The 14033-nt window shown below is 38.5% G+C and overlaps 1 protein-coding gene across 1 annotated transcript in view; it reads right to left on the minus strand.

The window, feature by feature from the left end:
• glra1 (glycine receptor, alpha 1) overlaps positions 1–14033 on the minus strand; it is a 125640-nt gene that overhangs the window by 85761 nt on the left and 25846 nt on the right. Inside the window, exon 2 of the mRNA XM_061048579.1 lies at positions 7980–8104. Coding sequence (XP_060904562.1) covers positions 7980–8104 — 125 coding nt within the window. The remainder of the gene's footprint in view (positions 1–7979; positions 8105–14033) is intronic.

Consider the following 14033-nt stretch of genomic DNA (forward strand, 5'->3'; position numbering starts at 1 on the left):
CTTTACCTCTCCCTTCATACTTTCTGTCTCTCTCTACCCCTCCCAAACCCATCCATTTCCCTCCCTCCCTTAGTATTCCTCCCTCCCACGCTCATTACCTTATGCCCATTAATCCCATTAAGTAGCCATTAAACAAGTGCTGATAACAGCAAATGAACGTCAAGCTCCGACAGCTTATAACTACAGTCCCACCTCGGCACGTTCAACCCTGGCAAGGAGAAAAGGAGATGCCGAGCGGAGCAAGGAGGGTGTCGAACTACATAAGTGAAGTTTAGATCTATTGTTGTGTAGTAACAAGTGCTGCAGCTGTGAAGAAAGATAAAGGGGGAAGAAAAATGAAGGAAACCAAAGGTGTGACTATACGGCCCTACTTTGTATATTTACTTATGTCCACTTGCTCAGAAGCAAAAGGACAGTGGTGGCTTTGCTAAACGGTTTCTTAAACCCTGATCATCACTGGGTTTAAAGAAGAGAAAGGAGAAGGAAGCTACTCCAGACTAAGAGTAGTAAAAGCATAGAATAAAAGGATTGTATCCAAAGAAGCAAACCAAGCAAGGGCTGCTACAGTGTCTGCTCACGAGAGCTGAATATGAAACCTGCTATAGAAGAGCCGTAAAACCCTTATGCACGCTGAATTTAAGGTCGCAGACACTTGTGTTCACTGAATTCCGTCTTGCAGGGGGGAAAAAAGAGGTGGAACCAGAGGGGGGGGGGGGGGGGGGGGGGGGGGGTTGAGCGGTTGTGGCGATAGATAGCAGGCTCAATGGCCACTCATTCTGGTTGAGCTTGAAACTAGACGGTCGCTCGCGGCCGTCGTCCTTGTTGCCGCTCTGCTTGAGTGATGAGGAAGGACAAGGTTATGGCGGAGAGGGAGAGGGGAGTCGCGGCTGTAGTGTGTACCATTCATCAAGTGTGCACACACGCACTCAGACGCAAGAGGTATCACACAAACACTCTAACGGTACATGCAAATAGACACACCTTTCCCTTCTGCCAATCTCTTACCCTCCCTCACACACTCATTTACCCGCACAGGACCATGTGGACATTCATTATTAGAGGGCTTATAGATCAGAGAGGCCGGATGTTGCCATTCTATATCCCTACCCTCAGTATTGTTTAGGCCCCCTTTATGCTCTATACTGACTGTCCTGCTGGTCAGACAGGTCAAATAGTCCAATTTGTTTTACATCAATGAATTTGGTAAATAGAGTTTGATGGCCCAAGCTTAGAGAAGGGGGGAAAGATGCATTGGGCAGTCACTGTATGTGACCTTGTCTCTTAGCCATACAACAACAAAATTGATCTTTTAAAGGACCAATATGTAAGATTTCTTCTAAATTAAATTCAAAAAATGACCTTACTCAATCATCAGACATTAAGCTATGTCGAAGTGCTGGCTTCTCTGACAACAATGCAGCAGCTAGTGTGTCCTCCTGCCAAGTTTTGATTCAGGTGCGGAATAGTCTGTTTTTGTGTTGGCCAGAGAAGGGAGGCGAATTTAAGGCGCCCCCACTCGGCCCTCTTGGACACCCCTCGGTTTGTCAGGCAAATGACAAAGCAACAGGCGTTGCAGTGATGGAAGCTGGCAAGTGAACTGGTTCAGATATTTTTCATTCTACCTGACCTAAAAAGCATGGGCATTTTTCTAATTGGCTCCACGACCAGAAATGTTGGCAAAACTAGGATAAATATTGGAGGTTGTTTTAAAAATGGAGAGAGGTTAGAACGCATAAGGCTAGTTTCAAGGCTAATGCAGAGCTGGCTAAACACTGAAGCTTTAGTGGCAACCTGCTTGCACATTGACTCTTGGCAGGAAGGGGCGGGGGAGACAGCTTTGTCTAAGTTTTTGAATTTGGACTGCAGTACCCATTTTAAACCCTAGGTGTCAGAGTTACATATTACTCCTTTAAGAATATGTCAGACAAAAAAAAATGCTTACGAATGGACGACAGAAAGAAAGAAGAGTTTTTGTGGAAAAGTAAAAGAAAAATGTGGAAGGGGGAATGAAATAATGACAAAAATGGCTGCATGGATCATTTTAGAAGAATAACAAAATTTGCATAAAATTATTCAAGAAAGGAAGAGGTCAGGGAAGGTAAAAATCAGGTTCAACGCTGAAGGAGAATAAATGTTTAATAAGGATCAAAGTTGGCAGAATTAAGAAGAAGGGATACGATGTAAGAAGAGGAACGGAGGACATTGTAGGGGGAAAAATAGCCAAGAAGGAATCATGAAAGATAGCAAAACATTAATGATTGAGAAGAAAGGAAGTAGAGAAAGAAAAAAAAAAGGGAAGCAAAATGCCAATAAAAGTGAGAAAGCAGGAGGAGGGAATGAATTCAAAGAACGGACAAACTCATGGATTATAAATGGCTTGTCCTGAATGTGTCAGGAGTGATTTCGCTCCTTCTCTTTCTCCGATGGAACAACCTGCTAAATCAATCGGAAGGTTTTTTGTGCCCACACAGTGAACCCCTGGTCATGATCACTGTAATTTCTTCTCATGTCGGCCTTTCCGGAGCTTCCGGCATATCTCATCCCTTCCCGCCCTCAATCATATACTGTTGCTGCGCCGTGAAGTTAGTGGAGCTGGTGCTGACTTGATGAGGTAGGTGTGTGTGTGTGTGTGTGTGTGTGTGTGTGTCTGTAGGCGGAATGGAAGAGCAATCACCTCGTATTTAGCAAAACTTGCAGCACTATTATTCTGTACTATGAATTACTATGTAATTCGGCATTCCAGCTGGATGTTCAGGATATATTCTGACATGATGTGAGCTCTGTGGGTTGTGTGATAGCATCATGGTGTTCTTATGTTTTTGTATCTTGAATTCATGTTGTGTTTTTTGCAGATCTTGTGAAAAATGGGTAATGTACAATATTAGTTTTTTTTGCATTGATATGTACTTTTCTGTTTAAATATGGATTGTTGCTTGTTTCTATCATTTTTATTCATTGATACTACAGTAGAGGCACTTAGGAGTCCAACACATATTTTCACAAGGGGACAATAATGTGTATTGTATCATATCGTTTCGTATCCTTTCACACTAGAAGTATGATGCCATATTGAGTATCTAGTGCATTCCTATAATTCAAAGTATGTCATTGTGGGTACTGTATGTGAGAAATGCCAGGTTGTATACTAGACCATAATTAATACAAAATAATTACCCACAATGCATTGCTGCTCTTTAGACTAGCTTGCCAGCCATTCAACAAGCTAGCAGTTAGTTTGTTATTTTACCCTGTGAGCTTGTCAAATATGTTGCCAACAGAAAACTGTTTTTTTTTGCTAGAAAAGATAAAAATTTAAAATTAAATTGGTATTGTGACGACCCTATAGATGTTGTTCCCTCAAAAGCTATCTATGTCACAATCAGATTTTCTTTGTAAATCTGTTTTGAATGAACGACTGAACAAACAGATCAAATAAGAAATCAAACTGTCATTGAAAACATCTCGAATTGTTGCATTCCAGGAAAAAATTGAGACCAGAAAGTTTTAGACAACTTTGGTGTCTGTCAGACGGCCTAAATAAAAGTCCTAAAATGGTAATCCATTGTCTATCTAACGGCCTATCCTTACATGCCTTATAGTGAGTTTTATTGGTATATTTTTATTATCATCATTCCTGTATCAAACTCATCTCTCAAACTATGGTTCCAGTGCAGGGTTTTGTGTGCCCTAGAGATATTTAATATGTGCTTTCCTTATCCAATTAATACTGTTTAATGTAATTTATGTTTTATGTTTTTTTTTTTGTATTTCACTTAAATTTTGAGGCTCTATTGTGTTACTCTTTATGGACTGTAATGGATGAGCAACCTGGCACCAGAATTTCCATCAGGATAAATAAAGTTACCTCAATCCAGTAATGTATTGGTTAGGTGTTAATTTTAACAATAATAATACATTAATCAACATAATACATTTTTAGAACTGTTGCACTGTGTGTAGTCCTCCATACCCTCCTCCCCCACTACGTTTGCTTCATGCTGTGCAAAAACAACATTTTTTTTTTGTCTAATTTCCTCAGAGTTTATTTAGGAGCAGAGCTGTCAAGCTGCTTATTTCATGAATGTGATTAATGCAGTGGCATAGTTAGCTGGTAGGGGACACACGCACACACAAAAAGAGAAACTGCATGAATGAGCAAGTTGGAAAGCTCACGCTATGCCACTCTGTGGACCTGACAGCGATGACAGAGGCTGGAAATTCACATCCAGCCTTGTCTGTTAACAACGGCCCCTGACACAATTAGCTGAACAGATTACGTAAAAGATGTGCTCATCCTCGTGAGTACGTACATCCGCGTCACAGATTGCTTTGTCACACATTAAGTCAAAACAGAACAGTCAAAGTACAACCTGTTTGAGAACATTAGTGTTAATTTAGGCTTATTTTTGTGGTGGTGTTGGGGTGGAAAATGTGAAGGCTCTCTGACAACAGCTTGAGGTTTGTTATTATCATCTGCAAGTCTAATACAGTGCCAGAGAGTACTTTCATTTGCATTCAACTGTTTTATTACCTCCCATTTAAGGAATGGAAAAATAAAAGCTATAAATTCAAATAACTGGTGCGTAGGCCTGTTTTAAATTTTGATTTGTAAAGGTCACTGCAGCACTATTGTACCAGTAAATCCCACAGGACCAACCAGGGCTCAGGAAAAAATTGAATAAAAAAATAGGAATGGTCTCACAAATTGACTCATGTGGAAGCCTCACAATACACCCAAACAAATCCTTGGCAGGTCAGGAAAGACGAGCAGTTTCAGCTGTTTCGCAGCCGCGGCAGGTCTAATAATAACACACATTCACGGTAAAAATCCCTCCACCCCAACCAATTCTATCTCGCATGAGCTGAGATATCCCACTTACAATGGTCACCGTATAATGGGTTATGCCATTATGGGCTCAGCAAAAAAAGGATAAAAGAGAAAGCTCCATGGCAGCATTCATTAACACAAGCTGTGGTTCACTGCTGCACATTCTTGCAGTCTGTTTCCCTTTGTGTTTAGTGTACAAAATATTAAAGACACCTTTTATTCCACCTGTTAACTCTGCTGTAAATATGAAGAAGAGATGTAGACAGCATCACATCCAATTTGGCCAATCGGTAACAAGATACAGTACGTTTTCCCTCCAGGTTTTATTTGTATAAATGGTTGAGGACCACAGTGATATTGTCAAGCCTCTGGAACTACTTACCTTCATGTAAGTCAATTTGGTTTTGCAGAAATAGGACCAGTAGTTTATGGAACTATCACTTTTGAGTAATTAAACATTGAGAGAGTGTGTTAGGATGGATCCCCAACACTGAAGTCATTTAAAATTTGGAAAATTTGATTTTGATGAAATTTGAAAACAAATATTGGAAGCTTTGTTCATGTCAATTCACCATCAATTCCAAGTGCTAAATTATATTTTAAAGCAACAATATGTAACTTTTCCATCTTAAAAAAGTAGTTTCAAAGGTTGATCCAATGGTATTATAACTTTCAACAAGGAGAACGCCATCTACCCTATTACCAAGGAGTGCCCTGGTCGCCTGCTTTTAGCTCTATGTAACTTTGGCAGCTGGCCAAGGTCATCTCGTAAGTAGTGCATATGGCTTAACGACACAAGTTCACACAACAGCCTTCAGCTAGTTGGCCCGTCTCAGTATTGTTTGATACAATGGCTGAGACGGAAGAGGATGGTGACAGATGAAGCCAAGGCGAGAACCAGATAGAGTGACCAATGAAGAAGCAGGAGTAGATATTGGACATGTGGGCTGCAAGCCTGACGCCGAGCTGGCTATGTTGTTATTGGACGGTTGCAAACTGGTTCAATTGAGTAATGAGTGTACATTACTGCAGTTTCCTATTCATAACAGATTTTGACGTAACGTTGGGCTGTATTGTTATCGGTGTCATCATTGTCTCGTATTTTGCAGCTTTACCGAGTGCAGAAAGTCATCTTATCCACGTCATGTCATACAAATAAATTACTGAATTAATCTAACACCAAAGAAGTTGTCTCTTTCTTCGTTGATCTTTAAGTTAGCTGTATATGTTTGGAACCTAAAAAAATCTAAACGAGCAATACATGAACATATCAGATGTAGCCACTTAGCCACAGCCTATAGACGTCATGGCAACGGTTAAATACATGTTCACATACTCCTCAGGCAAACAGTTAGCAAAAAAAGCACTCTGTGGACGCTAGCAGTCATAATTGCGCAAAATCTGGTAATATTACTGTAGCTTTTCAATCAATATCACAACGGCTTATCACAACGTCTTCACGGGCTTCACCACCCTCTGTCAAGAAACGCACGTTGTCCATGAGGGGGAGGCGTTGAAAGTACTGTGTTTTACTACAGTGCAGTTGCAATTGGAGAGCCTTAGTTGGCACCAAAGCCAACCGAACTGATTTCCTACATGTTGTTGCTTTAATTGTGCTCCACAAGGTTTGAAATTTCATCTTAAATATTTCATCAGAGATACCTCGTTTCTCATTTTATTAAAACATGAAGGGAAAATACATGTTCTCTTTGCTACCGACTGAGCCAATGTTCATATCCAGAGCAATTTAAAAGGAACCCAACAGTTGTACTCTTCAGAAGAGATGTCAAGCACTTTAATCTGATAATTACGGGGCAATATATCGTTGAATATCTGATAACTCAAAGTTAAAGCAGTTTTTCAGATGAGTTTACATTTTGTTACTCATTTAGTATTTAAAAAATCAAGTCATCACTGCATAATTTTTCTAGTTGTTGAAACAATTGCCTAATTTTTCTTCCCAGTGTGTCAAAGTGCACAGGTGTAGCACCTTTGAATTACAGTTTATCCACCAATGGCAGCTGATTAAAAAGCTCAAAGAGTTTTGCTACTTGAAGCTCGGTTCTGTCTGATTTGTTCTTGCAGGAAGGTGGAATATAACAAGGGTACTAATATGTTGTACACTCAGAATACACAAATGACCTGACAAGCTAAACATAAGGCAAAAGAAATTACTCACATCCACTCTGAAAACTAAGATCTGTCAGTGTTAAACATGCAACAAGGCTTAAAGGTAACATTTCAAGACGTTAACCAATCCATGTTTGAAATCACAATGTTGAAACTTGGGCCAATTCCAGTTTTTTTTCTGTGACTGTGCTCTGAAATGTCCACCTGTCCCAGTCACATTAAAGACGTTTTTAATTTAAACTTGTATTATTTACACACTTTAATGAATATGCAGGGTTGCCCCAGTTTCTTAATGTCATAAAAACATATTAATGTCCAGACCCTGTTCCTAATGGGAGGAAGTTTAAAGTAGAAACCTCTGACATGTGTCTTTAAGGGGGCTCCATTCAGGGAGAGGTTACTTATTACTTTATTATTATCATCATCATCATCATCAACATCATCATCATCATTAATCAGATTTAGCAGCACACGTGTGGGAGGAGGCACATTACCTTGACCACCAAAACAAGCACTCAGGATACTTTGTGGATACCAAGGAATGTAGCCAACTATGACAACTAAAGAGCCTGAACTATCTTACTGGGATGTGATTTACAGTCTTAGAGGAGCTAAAAGAACAGGGAGAGGGCTTTAAGATAAGGGGAAAATAGGGTTTGGGTTCCTTACATCTGAAATAAACTAATTTAGTCTTAATCAAGTTGAGCAATGGTCAAAATTACCTTTGTTGAACACTGTAAAGGGCAATAGAAAAAAGATTGACAAATTGAGAACAACCAAAAGACAGACAAATGATTAAATACAAAGCAACATTTCCTTTAGTTACATTTACTTTATCAATCAAACTTTTATTTTCTTCTTGGTAAACAAATGGATACAAACCTTTATTGGAGATAAACCTTGGCTAAACCCTTTAAAGGTTATTCAGAGAAAGTAATGAAACATATTACCAAGTCTTTTCAGGATACTGTTTGGCTACATTCCTGTTTTTATCCGACTGAGTCTTGGCGGCATCTCCTACCTTTAAAATTCGGTCGAATTCTGGCGTCGTAACCCGAAACTTTGCCCATGAGTTTGTCCAGGAACTCGGAGGGCGGCATCGGGGTGGCAGCTTTCCTCGCCGCAGCTTCTTTGGACGCTGCCAAGCTGGAAGACAGAAAAAAAAGGTAATTTGATTATTAAAAGATTAAAAAAAGAATGCGAGGGAATGATGTATGCAGTGCTGGGGTCAGACTGTTATGAGACGGAAACTTTTGACAGGCACCAAGATGGATGTGAGATTGGATTGTACTTATAATACATCAAAAATTCTCTGTGCGAGTTGTTGTGTTTCACATCCAAAGCAATTCATCATCTACAACAGTAACCACTGGCCAATTTTTTTCCCTCCTGGGAGTTTGTAACAACACCAGGCTAAAGGTCACACTGGCCTGTCTTTAGACTCATCATACAAGCCGTCTCTTCTGGACAAAACTGTTGGAATGGTTTTCGGTTTAAATTGCCCCAACGAACATAAAGATTTCCTTCAAAACGCACCTGAACTACAAGAAGCCAACATTTCATTCGTGACGTGATGCTGCACCAATCAGCATATGCAAAAAGTCCAACCAAGACTCACACTTCTTTTTTCCAGACAATCCAGCCTTTCAGCAGTACAAATCTTATCCAATTGAATTACTTTTCTGTGTTCTACACCAGAAACTTATCAGTTTATACAAACTACAACATCATCAAATGGTAAAACCTCAAATGAGTATTTGCAATTTTGACTGACCATTAAAGAGCAGAGTAATGGGAGCAAAATGCAGTGGTTGAGTTAAAAATGACAATTCTTAAGCATCACTCTGGACCAATTCTATGAATGATCAGTGAGCAAACAGGAATTCTGCAAACTGAGGTCATTGAAATCAAAACAATGAAAACTGTGGAGCAAACTATTGGAGACTGAGTATTTTATCAATGCCTATTCTTGCTAAATGTCAAGTTAACCTCAAAGAAAATGAAGCTGAAGTGAGCACTCTTACATATCTAAGGACCCAAAGACATACATGAGATGATAACAATCATAAAAAAGAAGCTGCAGGAGCTTGATTTATTAAAACGGTTTACAGACAGGCTTGAAGAACAGAAGTAATCTCTGGACATTTCCCTGGTCAAATGAAGAAAAAACTAAAGAAATGTCTTAAATCACAAAATGACAGAGAGAAGTTCAGAGTGGGCTGATGGGTGTACAAAATACTGCAACTCATGAAGGTGACGAACAAGTTCTATACGCAGAAGATTAAACCAGTGCAAGAGAAAGACACAGGACTATAAAAATACTCTAAATTTCTTACCTATACTTGGAGCTCCCAGTAGTCATGTTTTGTTAAATATTTGAAAGCATTTTCTGCCTGCATTTGAATCATTTCAATGACTACTGGCATGTTAGATACTATTCTGTAAAAATGTAGGAGATTATCCTGAATAAAATCACATGAAAACTATTTTTTTTTCAAAGTGAAATGGACAAAACAGGATTATTAAAGAGATAAAAAACATTTTCATTCTCTTGTGAATTTTTTTAATATAATTCTGAATCAATAGCTCTTTAAAAATATATTTCTTTATATAATGTTAAAACATGTCACGAAACATAAGAGATTTTAATTTCTTGTAAAGCACTTTTTTTCACTGAGATAAGACTAAAGATACATATTTTTTGTTGGGATCAATTCTCTACTTTAAAGGTCACATATTGTCCTCTTTTTAAACCAGTTTAAATAAGTCTCAGAGCTCCCCAAAACATGTCTGTGACGTTTCTTGTTCTAAATTCACTCTGATCCTGTATTTGATCATGTCTATAAACCCCTCTATTTCAGCCCTGCTCAGAACAGGCTGTTTCTGTGTCTGTACCTTTAAATGCAAATGACCTGTGTCTGATCACGCCCCTCTCTGGAAGGGCTGCGGTAGCTTAGGCTCTCTTGCGTCATGCCCAATTGTTTTTACGGTGAGAAGGCAGACTCAGAGGGAAGAACAAACACCTAGCTGTGGGAGTGTCAACCAGCTGCCCTTTATGATGTCATGAAGGGAAAATTTCCAATCAGCCTGTGTTATCAGACATTTTCTAAAAAATGGAGCAGGCAAAAGACGGAGAGGATGGACTTTTCTCATAATTGGGGGGTTTGCAGATTGACAAGGGATATATATTAGTGAAAAACATGGTGAAGTGTATTTTGTATAATATGTGACCTTTAATTCTATCATTTATTGATTCATAATTGTTTTGCATGACTTTATTCCATAAGGTGAACCCTAAACTCGTTCACACAGGGCTTTTCATAAGATTAATCTATGATCTTTTAATTTAATTTAGTCTTATCTAATTGAATTAAAAAGTGAATAATTAAAAGTGAACTTTCACAGGCCATGCTGACGGGACTTAATGCATTAGTGGTTATTACACACGCTTCTTTTCTTTAAGTAGTTCTTCAAACTAATGCCTTAATTCACTCTACCAGCTGTGTGTCCCGCAGAGAGCGGTATTGATTTTACAATGAAGCCGTGGTATTTACACAGTTGACTTCTTTACCTTATTAAGCCCATCATGCTCATTAGATGCTCTCTGCATAATGCCAAACCCCCACACGGCCTTTAGCCCACAGACATACAATAACTCAAGCGGTCAATGACACTCCACACACACACACACACACACGATAAGAACACAGATAATGGATCAAACCAGAGGAACCACACAACCCGGCATGTCTGAAAACTATTGCAAAAGAAAATGCATGTACATGAATAAGAAAAGAAATGTAAAGGCTTACTAATTGGCTCCCTCGTTACTACGAGAAACTGTGAGTAATGAATATAGTGCAGCTGTAGACTACATTTGACTTGATGTATGTATCAATGTTTGTCAGCTCGATCAGCAGCAGAGTTCATTCAATGTTTGTGAATTAAAGAGTGATTGAGTTCATTAACATTTACCAGTTTACCATAAAATGTAAATCATTAAGGCTCATTCATGCTCTACGTCTGATTCACATACACATGGAGCCTTGTGTCTTAAAATGTATGACTCTACGAGACAACAAGTGCCTTCCCACAAATATGCAAGATTAAAAAAATGTCTTGACTTTCTAATGTTCCCATTTGTAATATGATATGTATATGAAAGTCCTCGTTTTCCAATTTTTTCTCACTTAAATAAAAATATGCTGGATTTTTTTTCTCTTTTTGTGAGGAACAACCTTCCAAAAATATTTCAATGTGTCAAAAAGTCTTTATATTACAAAAAGCACACCCTGTCTTTTGGATACACCACAAAGATGTATTCACAATTTCATAAAGCTCAAGGTCTAAAACTTAAAACGGTCTTCATGAAGAAAGAAATACCAGAGGTTAAACACAGATTAAATTAATTTCACTATCATGCATGCTTCTAATCACAAACATCCCACTGGACATGGATTTTTTCTCAAAACATTTTATTTGAGCTTTGTCATCATATTTGGATCATCCTTGTTTGTGATCTTAAAAAGCAAAGGTTATGTGGGTTAGCTCCATTGTTAGACCCACTCATCCATTCATGTATTCAAGTTAAACTAGTGTGGTTATCAGTTATTGATGTTTTGCTTTTAGTTCTTCTGTTCCCCGGCTGTGTGAACATTTTTAAGAGTCTCCTTTTTTTGGATTCCAAATGCTTTGCTTTGCTGCGTGAGTGAGATTAAAAGGGAACTGACAGGGACTTGAGTCTGAGCGAGGACTGAGCTGACCCGTGGCCTTACAGTGGAACTGCATTAGCAGCCACTTGTAGTGTCGTTTGTATGGGGATTGCATCATTTCTCGCTGCGCCTGGAGAAAGAGCATGGACAGCAGTGCGATACAGGCTAAAAATAAGCTGCTGTACTGACCCATTTCAACGCATTACAGCCTCACAATGAGCTCTTTAAACCACAAGACACAAGAGGAACTTTCCAGCACATTGACAGTTTTAGAGTTGCTTTTAAACACATCAATTAGCAGTGTCATTTTTAATAAATTTTAGGATGTGCAAGAACTTTTTTAAGTCATACCAATGAGTTACAATGCATTGTAAGGTTTAACATTTCAGAACTTCATGTTGGTTGTTCAATGTGTAAACTGGAGCTCATCAATTTGATGTTTTCCTCTTAATTTATTTTATCTTGTCTGAATCAATATATAATTTTTCTCAATTTAATTTCACATTTTTAAACTCTACTTCCTGAAAACATTTCATTTATGTTTTCCAACTATATCCAACATTTCCATCGGAAATTCAGCTTAAATATGGAATAATCCGGATGTTTCTTGTGTCATTTATACAGCATGACATGCTCATTTGAAAGTTGTAGTTACTTTAAATATCATAGATTTAGCACCTTTGCATGTAAAGCCAGACATGTTGGATCTGGGAAAAAGTTTGATTTGTGCCAATGTAAAGAAACCTCACAGCAAATTAAGGACATTTAAGATAAATATAGTTCAAAATGTAATTAATTAGACAGGAAGTTCTTATGAATAACGCAAGTAAAGTAGTAGAAACACTAAACATTTTAACACCAGATTTGTTTATTTTAAATGCAGATGCCAAGTAGGATTAGTCATTCACTTTGTTGATGAAAATCCTCTTTGAACATTTAAACCCAAACACCACTCATCAAACTGTGGACTTAAAAAATATGGCTTAAAAATGGATCGAAAGCCTAATGGGAACTTTTCCTCACATGCATGTTTTATCTCGGTTCTGCCCGAGCCAATCTTCCACATTCAGAGACTGTGTTTATGAGGAATTATTCATTTGGGCGCTGGAACATTTTTTACTTGCAGCACTCAGACGTCCAGTGAAGCAGCAGTCGGTCTCAGCCATCAAGACGTCCTCCATCTCTGAGCTCAGCTCGGGGTTTCAATGATTGAACAAAGACAATGTTTTTCTTTTAAGTAAGTTAAATCAGATCAGAAAAACTCTAACTGATGCAGAATTTTTGTTTTTGGACTTCATAAAGTTCAGCAAATCCATAAATGGGCTAAAAACATTATTAGACCTTGTTGAACATTTAGAGAGCACTCCAAAGTGTCCATTCATCAGCATTTCTATTCTCTCCCAATGTCTGCTTAATTCCAATACAACAACTCCTCATCCCACTTATTGACATACTGATTTTGGAGATCGCTTGACAAGCTATCGAATAAAGCAGAGCTGCTTGAATTCTTGGCACAAAGAGTGGCATTACTCAACATCAATGTGAAAGACTGTTGGAGAGCATCCCAAGATGTGTGAAAGCATTGCAGAGCATGGTTGCTTGTCTATACTGCCGTTGTGACACACAGAAAAGTGTGATCACATTATGTGATTTATTTTTGTGTATATTTCAATATGTAAATGTGTAATTGGGAGCATTAGTTCTGTTACTTTGTGTAAAATCTCATTTAGAGTGTGGTTGACCGTCTCTGTCAATAAAGTGCAATGTAAACAGGTGTTTAAACTAAGAGGCTCTTCTCTGAAGGAATCATTCCTGTAATGTTTTCAGACCCTTAAGAGAGATAAGCTGGACCTGTCATCGGCAAAAACCATTTTGTTCTGCAGCTGCCAACTGAAATAATTGACTACAGACATTCTTAATCTTCCTACTCGTCATTTGTAACCCAAAGTATTTAGATATAAAGGTTTAGATTTCAAAATGCTGGAATTGTCCTTTACAGATTCAAAGACTGTTAATAAGTTGCTGAAAGAGCAACAAAGAGTTTGTGTTGTTGAAAGTGAGGATGACAATTATTCTGCTGTTAGCTGTTAACTCCCCGATAAGTGTGGGGGAGGAGAGTGTCGTCGCATTAATCTCTCATAAATTAAAATGACAGATGATACAGTCGATCGCACTTGAATTTTCACCTTCTCAATGTAAAACCGCTAACCGTGACTTTCAATATGGTAAATGGTGACGAGCGGCATGATAAATAGCTCCATTAGCAATTCATAAACACGTAATGCAGGCAGTGCTGTCGCTTTATCAGGGAAATGCTGATCGCAATCAGAGTGTCGGGTACAAATGGGAATTATGGCGCAGGC

This window comes from Labrus mixtus, chromosome 10, assembly GCF_963584025.1.
Source record: "Labrus mixtus chromosome 10, fLabMix1.1, whole genome shotgun sequence".
In the NCBI taxonomy this organism is placed as follows: domain Eukaryota; kingdom Metazoa; phylum Chordata; class Actinopteri; order Labriformes; family Labridae; genus Labrus; species Labrus mixtus.